Source organism: Musa acuminata, chromosome BXJ3-10, assembly GCF_036884655.1.
Source record: "Musa acuminata AAA Group cultivar baxijiao chromosome BXJ3-10, Cavendish_Baxijiao_AAA, whole genome shotgun sequence".
Taxonomy (NCBI): Eukaryota; Viridiplantae; Streptophyta; class Magnoliopsida; order Zingiberales; family Musaceae; genus Musa; species Musa acuminata.
The window spans coordinates 28,800,417-28,818,763 of NC_088358.1; the positions used below are offsets into that span (position 1 = coordinate 28,800,417).

The 18,347-nt window shown below is 41.9% G+C and overlaps 3 protein-coding genes across 4 annotated transcripts; 1 reads left to right on the forward strand and 2 right to left on the reverse strand.

The window, feature by feature from the left end:
- The first annotated feature begins 2,449 nt into the window (after window positions 1-2,449).
- LOC103968623 (probable serine/threonine-protein kinase PBL3) lies at window positions 2,450-10,312 on the forward strand. Of its 2 annotated transcripts, XM_009381899.3 has the most exons (6): window positions 6,473-6,742; window positions 7,799-8,169; window positions 8,255-8,390; window positions 8,758-8,894; window positions 9,010-9,133; window positions 9,618-10,312. In XM_009381899.3, exons 1-6 carry the CDS (start codon window positions 6,679-6,681, stop codon window positions 10,076-10,078), a joined length of 1,293 nt encoding a protein of 430 aa, XP_009380174.2. In that variant the 5' UTR covers window positions 6,473-6,678; the 3' UTR covers window positions 10,079-10,312. The 2 variants fall into 2 exon arrangements, 1 of the variants encoding a protein (XP_009380174.2); XR_010501938.1 differs by lacking the exons at window positions 6,473-6,742; window positions 8,255-8,390; window positions 8,758-8,894; window positions 9,010-9,133; window positions 9,618-10,312 and adding an exon at window positions 2,450-5,747 and having other exon boundaries at window positions 7,799-7,936.
- A 97-nt stretch (window positions 10,313-10,409) lies between these two features.
- On the reverse strand, window positions 10,410-11,415 carry LOC135584205 (uncharacterized). The gene is made up of 2 exons (XM_065172278.1): window positions 11,033-11,415; window positions 10,410-10,877 (listed from the first exon to the last, which is right to left on the reverse strand). Exons 1-2 carry the CDS (start codon window positions 11,413-11,415, stop codon window positions 10,676-10,678), a joined length of 585 nt encoding a protein of 194 aa, XP_065028350.1. The 3' UTR covers window positions 10,410-10,675.
- Window positions 11,416-11,512: 97 nt separating this feature from the next.
- LOC103968624 (uncharacterized) lies at window positions 11,513-16,374 on the reverse strand. Its single transcript, XM_009381900.3, has 2 exons — window positions 16,064-16,374; window positions 11,513-14,091 (listed from the first exon to the last, which is right to left on the reverse strand). Exon 2 carries the CDS (start codon window positions 13,701-13,703, stop codon window positions 11,760-11,762), a length of 1,944 nt encoding a protein of 647 aa, XP_009380175.2. The 5' UTR covers window positions 13,704-14,091; window positions 16,064-16,374; the 3' UTR covers window positions 11,513-11,759.
- Between the last annotated feature and the right edge of the window lie 1,973 nt (window positions 16,375-18,347).

Below are 18,347 nucleotides of genomic sequence, written 5' to 3' on the forward strand. Positions count from 1 at the left end.
GAAAGAGAGCTGCCATTCCACCACACACATGACCTCAGATGGTATCTTATTAATCTAAGCAAGAAGAGGTGACCCTCACCAGTCAGCAATTGAAAGTGAAGCCTTTTGTTCTTTGTCCTTTCTTCTCTCACTTTCATTCCAACATTGTTATTTATTCCTCTTGTAATATTTTTTCTTGGTTGTTGTTGATTATTCTAATGAGTCTGATAGGTTCATCAAACCACATCACTTGAACCATTTGATGTGGTGATGTGTCAGGCCAAACTCTTGTAACACTTATCTATATTAAATAATCCTTCTCTGTGCTAGCTAGCAGTATAAAGTGTTGCTAACCTGCTTAGATTAACATGGACATCTGAAGGATCAGCGATGAGATTTGACCAGGTCAAAAAACACCTTTAGACCAGCTCAGAATCTTGCATGTTCACCAGGCTTAGTGATGATCACCTAACTCATCTTATTGCAGGAACATTGTAGTATCAGCATTAAAATATTGGCAGCAACTGATAAGCTCAATGGTGCATCAGAGCTTTCGGTGGTTTGGTCGGAGACAGTGGTGCATTGTCATTGCTTACAATCCTCTAAAAGCATGAAGAGGTGGATACTAAAACTATAGATGCATCTCTTTTCCTGTCTCCATTTCGTGGTCAATAGGGAACAATGGAGTCTTTTGTGTTTTGCCTTTTCCTTTTAACTTGCACCTCTGAAGAATCTTAGATTTTTTCAAGCTGTATAGATGGGAATGTGAATCAACATTTCTCAAAGATGGATTTGATTCTTTTGGTTGAGTAAGACAAATGCTGCAACTTTGTAAACTTTTAGGCCTCATGCATGCATGTCACCTTGACTATCTGGTAAACTGTCACATCTGGAATCAAAACCAAGTTCTAGATATAGTCTTTCATTTACTAGAGTTAAAGACTGCCTTGATTCTTCTCAGGTTCTGCATTGACTCTTGTGCATTCGATTATTGTTGTTCATGAAGTTTTGACATGTGTTGGAGATGCCTCGTGCTTGGCATTTGCCCTGTCTAAGCTGGCAACCAAACAATATATGCAAGCCAATAAAACCTGCTGTTTTCTTCAGAGGCCTATGAGACACAGGATTGATAGGGGAGATTGAGAAGTGTCAACATGTCCAATTAAGCTGATGGCTACTTCAACCTCGTGATGGAGGGCAACCCTACCCTGAATCATGCTGTCCTATCAAGTGAGCAACCTTCTTCAACAAGCAAATGGGTTGAGGTTGACATGCTTGTTGTCTCCCCTCAACCACAAACTCGGTGGTTTCCTGGCATCTAACAGAAGACGACCTGCAAAGACTGACTTGGTGATGCCATATTTCTAGCGACGCAGGCATAACTGTGTCTAAAGAAAATAAATTACCTGTTGTCATAATATTCCCAAAATTTGATTTATCTTCGATCGAAATACTCCAAAATTTGATTCAAAGAATTTTGTCTCTATCTTATAACACAAAAAGAAGTTTGGAGCATTCTTTTTTATTTTCAGATAATTAACATAATTCTTTTATCTTATAACACTAAAGAAGTTAGAGTATTTTAAAAATATATATATTTTATTTTAATATATTTCTTATCACCATCACCATCATCTTGATTTCCTCGTTATGGTGTGAATCCATGGGTATATTACTTTTCTTTTGTTTTTTCTTCTTCTTTCTCTTTGTCATGGATTATGTCATGATCTCGTCATGCCGTGATCTTCTAATTTTTTTTCTATATGTATATATATAAATAATAAATGATAGAGAAAGCATGACAAGTGTTGGAATCGCAAAAGATGCAAATAGCAATGTCGATGACGCGAGTCGGCTCGAGTCGATAGATCCGATCCAACCGTGGGATGCAACGTGTTTCACCACATCACCCTAAGTGGAAGTCTCTTTGTTATCTGTCACCTATAGTGCTTCATCAAACCATCACCTTCGAAATGTCCTCCTCCCCTTTACTACACCACACCACATGTTTTGGAGTTGGAATCTCACCGTATAGATGGGGCTTTCCCACTCCCGTCATCCCAACTCCCGACTCGAATCCTCACTGTTCTGTCCGAACTCAACATTGAATTAAAATACAGTCGAATCTAATCTAGACGACGGATCAGAAAGATGTGTAAATATCCCTGTCTCGATACAACGGTAAAACTCACCCTGATTCCTTCCTTGCGTGCAAGTAACAACATCAAGCCATCGATTGGAGATGTCTTGTCCTTTTGCAGGACAGGTCCAGTGCTGGTGGGACAATAGATGAACCGATCTGAAAACAATCTATCATGAAGTAGGAGGGGATAACAAAAAATGAAAACCCGTTAGTTTGGCAAGTCCCATAGTCCCACATCGAGAAAATCAGACTTGTTGTCTCGTCTTGGAACTATAAATAAGAGCCTTAGTTTTGATGTTAGACACACCATAAGAAGTACAGCAGGCATCACAAGAAAACCTGCTTATGGTTTGAAGTCTTCTTGTTTAGGAAGCTGAAGGTGTTTTATGGCCTAGGAACATTTCCTAAGGCATTTGTAAGTGTTCCTCTTTTATAATAGTAATTTGCTCCTCTTTCTTCCGTGGATCTAGGTCAAAGTCATTTGACCGAACCACGTATATATGGTGTTCTGGTGTTTTGTTTGTTCTTGTCGCTTTTATTATTTCCGCTTTATTATCTTTGTTGTGTTGCCAAAATTACCCTTTGGTAAATATCCTGGTGCTAGCTCTAACAAACTGATATCAGAGCCTGGTTTTGGGATCTTTTGGCAACGATGACAATAACAAAGATTGTTGTCGAGAAATTCGACAGAAATATCAACTTCGGCATGTGGCAACTCAAGATGGAGGCCATTCTGGTTCAAGACGGAGTTGATTTGGCACTTCAGGGTGCTGAGAAGTGCTGAGAACATTCCAGATGGTACGTCAAAGGAAGATCTTGCGGGTATGGATAAGAAGGCCCGATCCAGCATCATTCTAAACCTCTCTGACGAGGTTTTACGGGAGGTAGCTACGGAGACTACGACTAAGAGCATGTGGGACAAGCTTAAAGCCTTGTACATGAAGAGGACAGTGGAGAATCGTCTCTACTTGAAGCAGAGTCTATATATGCTTCGGATGACTGAAGATACATCTATACTCTCGCATCTTGATAAGTTTGATTCTTTGGTTATGGATTTGCAGAATATAGATGCAAAAATTGATGATGAGGATAAGGCTTTGTTGCTCTTGTGTTCTCTTCCCCAATCTTTTAAGCATTTCCGTGATACTTTGATTTATGGAAAAGAAACAGTTTCGTATCAAGAAATTAAATCTGCACTGAAATCTAAGGAGCAGATAGACAAGAATATCACTGGGGAAAGTAGAGAGAATCAGGCTGAGGGTCTGGTTGTTAGGGGGAGAATGGATAAAAGAGAATTTGACAGTAGTAGATCTAAATCTAGATCTAAATCCAGATATAGAAATTTGGAATGCAGATATTGTCATAAAATGGGGCACATTAAATCTGATTGCTTTAAATTGAAAAATAAATTAAAGCAAAAGGAAAAATTTGTTGAGAAAACTATTGAATCCGCTGAAGCTAGTGTAGCATCTGATGAGAATTTTGGAAATATTTTCTTTGCTATTGATGACAGGACAAAGTCTAAAAATGAATGGATTTTAGATTCAGGTTGTTCTTATCACATGTGTCCCAATAGGGATTTGTTTTCCACATATGAATCTTGTAATGGTGGAATTGTTTTGATGGGCAATAATGCCGCATGTGATGTTGTTGGTAGAGGAACAATCCGAATTAAAATGCATGATGGTATTGTGAGGACGCTCACTAATGTTAGACATGTTCTTGATTTGAAAAAGAATCTCATTTCTTTAGGCACCCTAGAGGCCCTTGGGTGTAAATACACAACTGAAGGTGGAGTTATGAAAGTTTCTAGAAATGCCCTTGTTGTTATGAAAGCTTGTAGGTCTGGTAGCTTGTATATTCTGCAGGGAACTACTGTCACAGGTTCGGTTGCAGTTTCGTCATCATCATTGTCTGATTCTGACATCACCAAATTATGGCATATGCGTTTGGGTCATATGAGCGAAAAAGGTTTGAGCATATTGAGCAAAAGAGGTCTACTTTGCGGACAGAGTACTGGGCCACTGGACTTTTGTGAACACTGCGTTTTTGGAAAGCAGAAAAGAGTCAGCTTCAATTCTCCGGTAGTTCACAAAACGAAAGGTACTCTTGACTATATTCATTCAGACCTTTGGGGTCCAGCTCAAGTTCAGTCTAAGGGTGGTGCCAGGTATATGTTGACTTTCATTGATGATTATTCCAGAAAAGTTTGGGTTTATTTTCTGAAGCATAAAAATGATGTTTTTCTAACCTTTAAACAATGGAAGGCTTTGATTGAGAAGCAAACATGTAAACAGATTAAGCGGCTTCGAACAGATAATGGCATGGAATTTTGTGAAGGTGACTTTGAAGAATTCTGCAAAAATGAAGGAATCGTTCGGCATCGCACTGTTAGGATAACACCTCAGCAAAATGGTGTGGCAGAACGTATGAATAGAACACTCTTGGAGAGAGCGAGGTGTATGATCTCAAATGCAGGGTTGACAAAAGACTTTTGGGCAGAGGCGATTAATATGGCCTGTTACGTTGTCAACCGCGCTCCTTCTGCAGCACTTAACTTTAAAACTCCAGAGGAAGTTTGGTCAGGTACTCCTGCTGATTATTCTGATTTTAAAATTTTTGGGTGCCCAGCATACATGCATGTAAATGAAGGAAAATTAGAGCCTCGGGCTAAAAAGTGTATTTTTCTTGGGTATGCTTCTGGGGTGAAAGGATACAGATTATGGTGTCCTGATCCCAAATCCCCAAAATTTATAATCAGTAGAGATATTACTTTTGATGAATTATCTATGCTATCTTCTAAAGAGGAATCTACTAGTTGTACAAATGATAGTGCGCAGAAGCAGGTGGAGCTTGAGATTGGTAGTTCAGATTCTTTTAAGTCGAACTCTTCTACTCAAAGAATGCCAGTAGGTGGTCCCGAGTCTACTGATGCAGATGATCCAGAGGAAGAGCAATATTCCATAGCCAAGGATAGACCACGGAGAAATATTCGACCACCACAAAGGTATGCAAATTTGGTTGCATATGCTTTGTCTGTTGCAGAAGAGACAAGTGAAGTTGGTGAGCCTACTTCATACTCAGATGCAGTTTCTTGTGATAATTCCGCTAAGTGGTTGATTGTGATGAATGAAGAAATAGAATCTCTCCATCGGAATAGAACTTGGGGTCTTGTGAAGCCGTCTTTGGATAAGAAAATTGTTGGATGCAAATGGGATACCATTGCTGAAGGAAAAGTCCTTGTTCAGAAAATTCATACGAAGGACAATCCAGCTGATATGTTTACGAAGCCTCTTCCGGTTTACAAGTTCAAGCAGTGCTTGGACTTGGTTGGTGTTCATTGTTGGTGATTGCCCGTTGGGGCTTTTGTGAAGAAGGTGGAGCAAGTTTTGTTGGGACATGCCAAGGTGGAGATTTGTTAGTTTGGCAAGTCCCATAGTCCCACATCGGGAAAATCAGACTTGTTGTCTCGTCTTGGAACTATAAATAAGGGCCTGAGTTTTGATATTAGACACACCACAAGAAGTACAACAGGCATCACAAGAAAACCTGCTTATGGTTTGAAGTCTTCTTGTTTAGGAAGCTGAAGGTGTTTTATGGCCTAGGAACATTTCCTAAGGCATTTGTAAGTGTCCCTCTTTTATAATAGTAATTTGCTCCTCTTTCTTCCGTGGATGTAGGTCAAAGTCATTTGACCGAACCACGTATATCTGGTGTTCTGGTGTTTTGTTTGTTCTTGTCGCTTTTATTATTTCCGCTTTATTGTCTTTGTTGTGTTGCCAAAATTACCCTTTGGTAAATATCCTGGGGCTAGCTCTAACAAAACCAACAAGGACTCGCAAGTTGTGCATCTATGTCTTCATCCCTTTAACAAAATTCAACTTGGTATTCCATAGGTTGATGAAGAGAGAAAGAGAGAAGTCAGCTGATTGACAATGAAGCTACCACCGACCCTACGTGGGAATAGATTCCTGTCACCACTTCGATAAAAAAGCCTTTGGAAAACAATTTTGATCGTTTATTTTTCTTAATTGAATGTTTTTTTTCCTGTTGTTTATCGGTGATAATATGGAAGATACAGTAAAAGAGTGGGAGACATGAACTTGGAATTGGGTGTGTTGCCCGTTGAGTAGGCCTGAGAAGTAGAGATGGAAAGGAGGGCAGACGGGACAGAGCAAAGCTGGAGGAATTGCATGGCGGAAAGCGACGTGGAATTCATCACGGGATAACGGCGCCGGCCAAATCCGTAACGGAGACGTCGTCTTCCGACACCGTACGGTTGCCACCAATCCAACGTCAGTCGGCCCCTCCTCTGTCGTGATAATAGTAGTAGTATACTGACATGTCCCCTGTGGAAACCCACACCCCACGCGGTCCTCCACTCGGGCTCTCTGTCTCTCTCTCTCTCTCTCTCTCCGTCTTCTTCTTCTCGCTCCTCTTGCCTCTGTTTCCACCGCGGACCGCCGCAGAGAAACGACTGGGAGAGGAAAGGAACGAGCTTTCGGTCGAGCGGAAAGGTTTCTTTCTGCTGCTTTCTGGCGGGGAAAAGGGAATCGATGGGGAACTGCGTGATCTCTTCGTCGCGGGTCGAGAACGCCCACACCCCGCGGAATGCCTCATGTGCGTGCTCTCTTTCTTGGGTTTGATGCTTAAAGCCGGGATCTTTTTTATGCCTCCGTATGGTGTTTTCGACTTGGTTGCAGAGAAATCTTTAAAGCTTCTTCTTTCATGCTCACTTAATTTGTTGGATTTCTGGATTTTGACTGTATTATATTCTTTGTGTAGCGTAGATGTTCTTTGCTACCGAGTATGAAGCTGGGAATTTGGTCGAACTCTCTGCCTAATTTGTTGGATTAATGCTATGTATGCTGCTGGGCCAAGTGATGATGAGTTCATTTGTGGTGGAAATTAGATTTAGAGGCCATACTTGATTCCCAAAAATTCCTTTTTAATCTCACATTATCTAGTCTTGTCTCGAACCTTTGGTGATCATGTTGTGATTACTTCTTTCCTTTCTAGTGGATTCCCTGCTTAACTGTTGATGCTGATATCAGTTTCTGTTTTCCCTTTCTGGGAGGAAAACCTTGAAACTAGCTAGATATAGCAAAATACTATGGTACTTGCCAGGATTACTACTCATTACTGGATAGAGTTTGGTGGGTAGTCAATGTTTTTGTCATAAGTGTGTTTTACTTGCTATGGCAACTCCATATGGATGCATTTGCAGCTTTGCATGCGCGCAGATGTTAGAATCTGATGCAAACCCATACCCAAGTGGCCTATTTGGCAAGGAGACAACATGGAGATACAACAACATGTGGAAGAAGAATGATCTGAAGAACAAAGTGACGCATGTTCATACGAATCGACTTGCTATTGTTCCTTTTTTTGGCATCGAATAGTTGACTAAGGAAAGCCGGGTAAGAGTAATATTGCCAGGAGAACATAATTTATGATCAAAGGGAATCAAAGTAGTTAGTTGTGTGTTCCCGTGAACGAGGTTTAAGATCATCTGTTGCGATAGCTACACATCTCGTGCAGGAAGAAGAGAGGGTCAGTTATATCGCAGATTGTTTTTTCCAATTAATGGCTGATGCTCCGATCGATAAAGCTGGTGTTGTGGTATTTTGACTTTAAGCAATTTTGTCACAATTTCTTGTTTCTTCCTTTTGACAGATCCTCCAAAGGTCGTCACCAGTAAAAGAAGTTTATTTTCAGTTTCTTCGTCTCGGGCAACATTCTCGTCCCCTTCAACTCTGTCTGTGCCTTCTTTTAGCGATAAGACGAGCAACGGGAATCTTTCTACACCAAGAACTGAAGGCGAAATATTATCCTCCTCACAGTTGAAGGCTTTCACGTTCAATGAGTTGAGAAATGCCACGAGGAACTTCCGCCCTGACAGCCTTCTAGGGGAAGGAGGATTCGGTTATGTCTACAAAGGTTGGATCGATGAACAAAGTTTTTCTGCTACGAAGCCTGGATGCGGAATGGTTGTTGCTGTCAAGAAGCTTAAGCCTGAAAGTTTCCAAGGGCACAAGGAATGGCTGGTTTGTTTCCTACACCATCTGCTCCCTCTGTTAAATTCTATGTTAATACTTGTGTATTCTGACTACAGTTACTGAATGATTGCAGACAGAGGTTGATTATCTAGGTCAGCTTCACCATCCAAATTTGGTTAAGCTCATCGGGTACTGTTCAGAGGGTGACAGTAAACTTCTGGTCTATGAATTCATGCCAAAAGGCAGCTTGGAAAATCATCTGTTCAGAAGTACGTAACAAAAAGAAATATATACTTCGTGACATAACATCTCATAAAACATTGGCTTTACGGTTAGAAGCAGCAAGGCACCACCATCGTCTAGGTAGAAAAGAAGGAACCTAAAAATAGTGCTTATCGTAGGGGGTAGAACACATTGCTTATCTGAAACTACTGCTTCACAGTAACCCTATAGGCAGAATGTTGACCTTTTGTCCAGTCCTTTTGTATCGTTCTAATATATTATTCAGTGATCAGGCACTGTGCCTATCGTGTCTTGGTTATATGTTAGCTTAGCAATCACGATAGTTTCTCTAGAATTTCTTGGTTATTTATTGACAATCCATCTGACATTGTTTTTCATGGTTGCTTCTTCCAGGAAGTGCTCAACCACTATCATGGACGACAAGGATCAAGGTTGCAATTGGAGCTGCTAGAGGACTCACCTTTTTGCATGACGCTGAATCTCAAGTTATATATCGAGATTTTAAGGCCTCCAACATTCTGCTTGACTCGGTATGTTATAGATGTGTGAGAGCGAGAGAGTGTGATTAGGTTGGTAATAAAAGAGGGTGGCTGAAAACATATAAGCTAGAAAAAAATGTTTCTCAAGACTTTTCTTGTTACGCAGGAGTTTAACGCCAAGCTTTCAGACTTTGGCTTGGCAAAAGCTGGACCAACCGGAGATAGAACTCATGTGTCGACCCAAGTCATAGGCACTCATGGATATGCAGCTCCAGAATATATCGCAACAGGTTTTGTATTCTAGCTATTAAACCTTGTTCACTCCTCATTTTTTCAGCATATCTGAGATTAGATTGTGATATAGTATCGGTATTAAGACACCTACATGATCATTCGGTTAGAATACTTCTTGAACGATTAAAGAAATTCTCTGGAATTCAGTAAAATTCATTTCGCTAATTTAGTCGCCCATAATTATCATCGAAAAACACAAAGTAAAAGGAAATTCTTAGAATTTGAAGCCAACAGAGACCAAAATTTCAGAGATGGCATGATGTAACTTAACTCTTAAGAAGGCCAAAATTTCTCGGAGCAGCTCTTTGGAGGTAAAAATGGCAAGCTTGTAGACGGCATTGTTCATCTCTATATGTCGACTAGCCAACTAATTAAAACTCAAAATTCATTAATATGTTATCGACCCTTCTTTCTTTCCTTCCTTTCGGATAGCTTTGTTGTTTATGAAGTTTGACTTTAGAAGCATCCAATATTTTACAGGTAGACTTTCGGTGAAAGCTGACGTCTACAGTTTCGGGGTTGTACTATTGGAGCTCTTGTCTGGGCGTCGAGCCGTCGACAAATCAAAGCTGGGCATAGAGCAGAACCTGGTGGAATGGGCGAAACCCTGTTTGGGTGACAAGCGGAAAGTATTCCGGATCATGGACACAAGGCTGGAAGGGCAGTATCCAAAGAATGGAGCTCTTGTTGTTTCCATGCTTGCTTTGCAATGTATCGACCATGAGGCCAAACTCCGGCCTCGTATGTCTCATGTCTTGGCCTCACTGGAGCAATTGCAAGATCCCAAATCTGCAGCGTTTCCTCCGCAAGCTGATCGACACAAGACCTCCTGTGCCATCTCCAAGTCACCAACGACGCATCGTCATTCGTCGCTACACCCAGCGGCGGCCGTAAGGTCTCCATTGCCGCCGATAGCGGTCACCACTCGAACACTAAGCTAGAGACTTCACTGGAACTAGTATTGTCAGGTCCAATTTCGATCAGGATGAGTCGCTAATCTGTTTTGTGCTTCTCTTAAGTTAGTTTATAGATTGATGTTTGTACTTCACATCATCTGTTGTAGGCACTTGTCCTTAAAAAATTCACCTGAAAGTCCATTGACAATTGCTTTCAGGTGCATGTTTCATGGTTCTTCTTGTGATCATAGGAATGCATTAGTGTGGCTTCTTATGCCATGATCTTGGTTTTGTTCTGTTTCTGCTGTAGCAAATGTCATAGATTGGCAAGCCTATTACTGATTGTGTCTTAGTTTCATGTGCGAGAACTTAAATGTGAGGTAAACTCTCGTCAACCTTCTTATACTCATCAAATGTGTTACAAACAATAATGAATAGATAGAAGATTTGAGACGAAGGATCACATAAAGACGCATAGGTAATTCACTGCCAGCAGAGAAGTGCAAAAAAGGAAAAGAAGACTATCGAAACCATTCTTTCCGCACGTACACAGTGGGAGAAGATGAGCTATGGAGACCACCACCTGAAAGCTAGTGAAGAAGGAAGAATCCGCGACACAAGTAGACGGCTGTAAGCATCGATCTAAAGCTCTGCATCAGGTTTCCCACTAGGCTTCGACACAGTCCTTTTCGCCTTCTCCTTGGTCTTGTGAGCCGCCTTCTCTGCGACCTTCGCCGCCGACTCCGCCGCGTGCTCCACTGCCCCTTTGCTCGTCTCGAAGCTCCTCGACGCTGCTTCTTTCACCACTTCCCATGCACTCGACTCACCCCTTCCATATCTTTCCCTACATGACGTCATCAATATCACAAATCATCATCATCAAAGATACAACATAAAGCTTGGATTCTCTGAAACCCCGGCCTCTGATCACAGAGAACCTGAAATAAAATAGACGAGTAACTATGAACAGGATGCGACGTGAGAGAGAGAGAGCTCGACGTTGAATCAGGTGGCCGAAGATTCATGCAGGCAAGCTTGGCCCATGTCCTGATGGTATCCCACCGGCTTGCAGATCTAGTGAGGCCGATGGCCCTCTCCACCGGCTGCGGCCCCTGCTGCTGCTGCTGCTCTGCTCTCTCGTGCCGCATCTCATTCCCCTTGGCCTCCTCTCCACCGTCATGGCCACCTTGGACTGATGATGGAGATGTTAGCGAAGAGAGGAGGAGGAGGAGGAGGAGGAGGGAGGAGGAGCATGTCGGCGACGTGGAGGTTCCCCCGCCGGCAACCATGGAGAGCCGTGTATGGAGGCGGTACAGCGAACGGGTGTTGTGACCGCTTCCTGTTCGACGTGCTTTACGTGGAGCCCCGTTCGGTCGTTGCATGGAAAACGTGGCACGTGTAGGTCATAAATCTCGATCGATTCCGTCGCTTCGACTGCTGCGTGTCAACATGTAAACCCAAACTCTGTACACCAACAAATACGCTCATCGAACCATATACGTATATATAAACACGGAAAACCAACAACAAATAGCATCCTCAATCTTGATAGGACCTAATAACTGACACAGTGATCATCTTCTTCTTGACACTAACACAACTCCCAGCCCAAGCGGCAGAGCAAGAACAGAAAACAAGAAGCTACTCCTTCATGCAATGCATCACACGCTATACGTATCCAACACCAGTATTTATTATGCAGCGGGGGAAACTACCAGCGATGACATCAAACCAGCCCGGCATCCAAAGCATTCTTGAAGCTCCCACCAAGAAGAGACAGCAAGCTCCCACCGTGCACCCTCCCTTCCGGCACCACAAATCCGCAGCTCTTCTTCTCCTGGCTGTCACCGCCATCGCCACCGCCACCTCCACCGAAACCAATTGATACTGAGGACGACGCCGGAGACTTCATTGACAAGGGAACCAGAACCTGCGGCGGAATGTGAAGCTGCTGCTGTCCTCCAGAGTTTGCATGCGACTCGACGCTCTCCGAAACAGAGCTACTTCCGACTGTGACGTATGAGGAAACAAGCCCTTGGAAGAGGCCCGCACCGATCAATCCCCCGGTCTCCCCAGCCTGGCGCTCCTGCTGAGCGGCCATCATAGTACCATGAGCTGCACAGAGTCCACTCCTCCCCCTTGCAAACTTGTCGCACCCTGAGGCCCACGCACACCGTTTCCCGCCACCGTGCGCTTTGCAGAAATCGGTCCTCCCCTGCGCACTCTTGTTGCATCCCTGGAAGTGGCATCGCTTCCCTCCACCGTGCAGCACACAGCAATCGGTGCGGCCACAGGCGCTCTTTGTACATCCGGCGAAAGAACACCTCTTACCACCTCCATGAGCCACGCAGAATCGTGTGCCACCATGGACACTCTTTGGGCAAACACCACCACCTTTGAAAAGGCATCGCTTACCACCACCATGCCCCTTGCACAGGGGTGTTCTTCCCTCGGCTCCTTTAGTACAACCCTGAAACATGCATCGTCGTCCACCACCGTGAGCTTTGCAGTACTTGGTACTCCCCTGTGCACCTTTCCGGCAATCAGGATACTGACACCTACGCCCTCCACCGTGGGAGATGCATAGCCCTGGCTGGCCCTCGGCGCTTCGAATGCAACCCTCTACGGTGCACCTTTTCCCCCCTCCATGGCCGATGCACAAACTGGACTTCCCTCGTGCGGCTTTGGTGCATCCTGGATGAGTGCACCGGCACCCACCTCCATGAGCAATACAGAAATCTGTCTTACCCTCTACACTCTTGGTGCATCCAAGCATTTGGCATCTCCTGCCTCCTCCATGAGCTTTGCAGAAAGCTGTCCTGCTCTCGGCACCCTTGTTGCACCCAGGTCTCTGGCACCGTTGCCCACCTCCATGGCCAATGCAGAGACCAGATGCCCCCCTTGCACCTTTCGAACAGCCCTTGAACATGCATTTCTTAGGACGACGATGATGATGATGAGTTCTTTGAGGAACACCAGCTGATGAGTCAGCAGCAGAGGAGTGACCAGTGGTACTCTGGTGAAGCTTATGTTGAAGACGATCATTATCAGTGGATGCATCAGCTCCAATATCTGATCGATTAAATGTTCCTGGAACATCCCCCATACCACCAGAACTCGTCAGCCTTGGGGCTAATAGGAGAGCTGGCATGTACCCACCCGAGTTTCTCTTGCCTGATTTTGAGCTTTCGTCAACAATTGGAATCATGTGATGCTTTTCCATGGATGTTTGCTTGGACTTAGAAGAGGAAGTTACTATGCCCCCTGCATTGAGCATTGATTCCACATTTCCTCTTGAAAGTCCCAGTTCTAACATGCCATTATCGGTTTCCAGGCTCCAACTTTGGTTGGTGGAAGTGGCAGGTTCTCTTGTTTTGCTTGTTCCGTCAGCAATGCAACATCCTGAAGTATAAGAAGTTGGACTTGGACCCAAACCAAGAACCAAACGACAACCATCATCCACAGCAAAAAGCTCATGATTGTTCTGAGAACATACTGTTCCACCAGTTCTGCTGGTTTCATAGCTTGAGTGGTTGAGACACAATGTTGTGTGACCCATGATGGAGCTTGTGCCAGATCTTAAGAAGTCCCCTGCTTCAGTCACTAAGAGACTCATAAAATGTTGCTTTCCCTTTGATGGATCTGTCATGTCGAAATCCATCATACCCATCAATGGCAAAATGCAAAAAAACTGAGTTTTGATGAGAAAGAGGCTGCAGAAGGAAGACCAGAAGGCAGAGGACTTCCAGCTCTATATTCAGTAACTCATTTCCAGAGGTTTGGCTTTAAGGATGATAGAGTATGTGAAATGAAAATATGCATGGAATGTCAATTTGCAACCTCCACCAGTGACAAAGTCTGAAGTGTCTGCTCTGTCCATTACTTATTAGTTGATCTCAAAGAAAATTTATGAGTAGAGGGCAATCAGACTTTGCAGCATCCACCAACAGCAAACCTTGGCATGTCTAATAGAATTTACTTTATGCCAAAAAATCATATTAGTTTCTCTTGTTATGATGGCAGCCTGAGAGGAGTAATATTTTGGAGCACATTTAAGGCTGCATGATAAGAAAGAATTGAGGGAGCTCCATTAAGCCAGCATAGGGGGGGAAAAAAGACTAATACTTATGGAACATCATGGATATAATATTGATGACTAAAGTATATGACATTAGATGGTGCACTTATCAGTTATTGAGTTGCCAAATCTGCAAGCTAAAAGTACTCTTGCATATGTTTGCAGATTCTGGCAATCAGAACTGAGAAATTGATAACTTTATTGACACTTGCAATTCTAAAGCATCATCAAGTATCAAACATAGAAGTTTTAGTCATGATCTATATTGCATAGAAAATTCAACCATTTACCCACTTAATCTTCAGTTTTTTCTAAAACCACACAAGTCTACTAGCAAAAAATACAGCAACAAGTGTAGATATTTATCCTCCCTACCATTAGAAAAAAAACATAGGAAAAGAAGTGTCGTATTATTTTATGATAAAATCAAAGTGGTTAAATTTTCGAAAGCAACAGATAACCCAGTCATCAAACTAATGATTGTCGTCTAAATTGCTCTTTACAGAGCCATAAAACATTCTTTGCTGAAACAAATTCTCTTTAAATATGCTTGCAGAATTCCAAGTGATAGTTATCATGTTTAGCCTTAAAGAAGCACACAGCAGTTTTGCAACATACGAAGAGTTCCAGTCATCTGTATTTTGATTAAAGAATTCTTAAAACATCACACCAAGTTGGGTGTTTACATGGAACACAAACCAATTCCAATACGAATAATCATCCAGTCAAATCACATGAGAAATGGCCATTCAACAGAAGATCTTAAGATAACAAAATTACTAAATGACCCATCAGGCATACTACTAAAGCTCTAAATTTTCTTAAGAGTTTAGGTATGAGAAGCAAATAATCCATGTAGAGAGTCCTCGAACTTAAGTAAAAAAATTTTCCATATTGCTAATATGCATAAGAAGATTTAGGTTGAACATGTACAAACAAACCATGATGACTATCATAAATATAATTACAAGTGAATCAGAAAAAGTTAATTTATTAACTTCATCCTAACTACACTCAGAATAAATTAAAAAAATCGATATCTGCTTAATGTTTAAAGGTGAAGCTACAAAAGTATACTATCATTTCCTGTTATTCGGCTGAGGATACATATGCAGAGTAGACATGACTATGAATCTCAGTTCTCTTTAGCATCTATCAAGTCCACATATTTTTTGTTTCTAGTGCAAAGGTGTGAGGGTCTTAACCCAAAATTAAACATCTTAAAAAGAAAAGAAGTTAATAAAATTAAAACTCATGAGGTGTAGAGTTTTAGGATTTGTCTTACACTTACCAGAAGTAATTTTTTGATAAAAATTCCCTGAATTTGTTCAGAATAGGAAGTAATTTAAACTTCAGGTGTTCTATCAATCAAAGGGAAGGAAAAAAAAGGCTACACAGGGGAACTCCAATCTGATGCTATCGAATAGATGCACACTACTATGAATCAAACCGTGAATCCACTTTTAGATATTCAAGTACATAATAATGAGCTACACAAGGCACGCATGCTTGCTATCATGAAAAGGAGTATCCAGACGCTCTACTATGGTCTAGAAAGAAGACAAGGGGAAACAGAAATATGCTTTCAGGATACAAGGGTTTCACTGATCTCGACCCTGACGCAGATGGATAAACTTCCTCTCACTGAAAACATGCATCGTGTACAACCCAACCACAATCTATAACTTGTAGCGGCACATCTAAAAACCTTAAGATGCTATTCCAAGAAAGCGCTCTCTTTGGTGACTGCAAAGGAAAGAATCGCAACGCATCTTCAACATCCACACGATTCTAGAAGCTCCAATCGAATCCCATCATAAATTAGTCAGACCACACCCGCAGACTACGAAAAGAACCCTAATCTTGGCGACGACTTGCAGGAAATCACAAAGAAACGAAGAGGAAACAGAAAAGAACAAGACGGGTGAAGGGGGAAGAGAGAAAGGGCGGACCTGAAGAGAGAAACGCAGAAAGGTCTCAGCTTTTCCACTCTCCTTCTCCCTCTCAATGGCGCGCGCGGAGGGTCGGAAAGGATGCCGAGAGGAGACGAAGGGAAGGGGGCGTGCAAAGTTCGACGCGAGTGGCGCAAGAAGCGAGAAATGGCGATGGCGAACGCCGCCGTTGCCCTCTCCATTACTTCCCCGTCCAGTGATTTAGCCAATTTTGACGCATTTCCAGTAATGGAGGGGATCGTGCCGCGTCGACCTGCGACGCGGTCCACCGGGACGGTGACCCGACACGAACGCGGCTGGCGGCTGGCGGCGGCTAAAACCCAACACACTGCCCATAAACATGAAACAAATCATCACCCAGGAAGTAAAAACAAAAACACAAAAACCAAAGGGTGAATTCTTCTCTCTCTCTCTCTCTTCACTAACATTAATTGTCGATATCAATAATAAAATGGAAGAGCATTAATCATCCGAGTAAATCTTTCAAGTGACCCCATCAATTTCTTTCCTCAACTGAGAAACATAAATGCAATTATCAGAGTAAAACTACTAACTTTGTGTGGTATCAGAAGGTATAGAACTGATAATGAGATCAAAGTGGTGGAGAATAATATGTTAATGACAAGAAAAGGGAAAGGGAAAGAATGTGGAAGACATTCATATAAATTTTTGTCTCAGTTTCCATCCTTCTTACACTTTACTATCTTATGAGTTGATCACATACAAAACATAGAAGAAATGTTTTGTATCTGATCAACACACCATGAATTGATTGAATCAATAAAGAATACATGATGAAAGAGAATGAGATACCAAACTTTGCTTCTTGTATGAATGTGGCATGTGTACTAAGGTGGATCAACAAGAAGTTTGACAGTAGGATTCCTAGATTTGATGCATGCAAACACTATTGAAAGCATAGAAAACTACACTGCTCTGTACAATCTGCAATAATTCTGAGATATCATATGCAAATAACTCATCAACTTGGCAAAGAAAGTTTGTAGAATACTGTGAGATGCATGCAATCATTGTCATATTTTTGCATCACAGTGATAAGATCAAAGAAATCATTGATCTGACTTTGTATTATTAAGTTCTTAGTAAGGTGGATTCCTGTCATTGAACATGGAAAGCAACAAAACACTTTATTTGTTCTTTGATCTTTTATTATGGATGATTCGACTCTTGGTTGGCACCAACCTTCTCTGTTTTGGCCTTTGGAATCATGTACAGGCCATTCTCCTCACATTGTGTATAATAATGTTTTCTTTATAAAGCTGAAATCTTAATCATCATCTACTCCATTTTGTTTAGTGATGTCACTCTGAATGATCACACATATTTCCTTGTGCTGTTGGAACTCACAATCAATGCAATACCTAATTTAATTGAAGTTAAGGGATCAAGTGTGATAGGCTAACCTCTGCTTGACTTTTTGATAGCATTGATATGACTTACATATTTGCTGATGCAAAAAGGATTGATATGATTTGTTGAGGGAAGATTAAGTTGAAAAGAAGAGTGCACATGTTTGAGAGACAATATGATCATAAAAAGTGGCCACAACAGAGAAAGAGTGTCTTAATTTCATGAAAAAGATGAAATCTAGATATCTAAGCATGACACTGAGTGAGGAAACCCATAAGCAACTGCAGTTCAATGTGTAGCAACAGCTCTAAAGAACTCCTAGAAGCAGCACTTCAAATAAGGTTAACCTAAGATGCTCATGCTCAATTGCAGATTCCATATTGTTAACATGATCGAATCATATTAATTTTATTTTCTTGCATTCGTTTGTTATAAAAAAAATTATTGACGTCTTAGTCAACCCGATGTGGTTCAAAGTATATGGACAGGATTGTCTAAGATGCCTTCGAGATGAAAACGTCAAGCTCCCGATGTGTCACTTACACAAAGAGCAAGATCGAATGAAGTTTTTCAATTTGACACTTTCGACACCCAAGTTAGTATCTCGAAGTAAGTGAATGTGGACGCAAGTAGTCGAAAAGTAATCACCCCTTTCATTGTGTTAAATATCAACTTTTATACCTAATCGTAAAGAGACGAAATATTTTATGAAATATTCTATAGGGAGATAATACCTAATCGCCTCTAACGTCCCCTTGGTCTTTTATCTACGCAAGCGACAAGGGAGGACAATCTATAATTGTTTGTCTTGGACCCTTATCCATATGGGTAGACAAGAGGAGTGTGGTCTTTGTCTTCTCCTTTCACCCTAGATACTATGTGGAAGCCACGTGTTGGGCAATTACTATTTGAC

What these genes read in the sequence shown, in the direction of transcription:
- LOC103968623 (XM_009381899.3), top strand. Translation starts at nt 6,679, where the DNA reads ATGGGGAACTGCGTGATCTCTTCGTCGCGGGTCGAGAACGCCCACACC. An exon ending in AAGGGCACAAGGAATGGCTG is followed by an intron (nt 8,170 to 8,254) that starts GTTTGTTTCCTA and finishes GAATGATTGCAG; the next exon opens with ACAGAGGTTGATTATCTAGG. An exon ending in TCCAGAATATATCGCAACAG is followed by an intron (nt 9,134 to 9,617) that starts GTTTTGTATTCT and finishes AATATTTTACAG; the next exon opens with GTAGACTTTCGGTGAAAGCT.
- LOC135584205 (XM_065172278.1), bottom strand. Translation starts at nt 11,415, where the DNA reads ATGCAACGACCGAACGGGGCTCCACGTAAAGCACGTCGAACAGGAAGC. An exon ending in CTTCGGCCACCTGATTCAAC is followed by an intron (nt 10,878 to 11,032) that starts GTCGAGCTCTCT and finishes GACGTCATGTAG; the next exon opens with GGAAAGATATGGAAGGGGTG.
- LOC103968624 (XM_009381900.3), bottom strand. Translation starts at nt 13,703, where the DNA reads ATGGGTATGATGGATTTCGACATGACAGATCCATCAAAGGGAAAGCAA.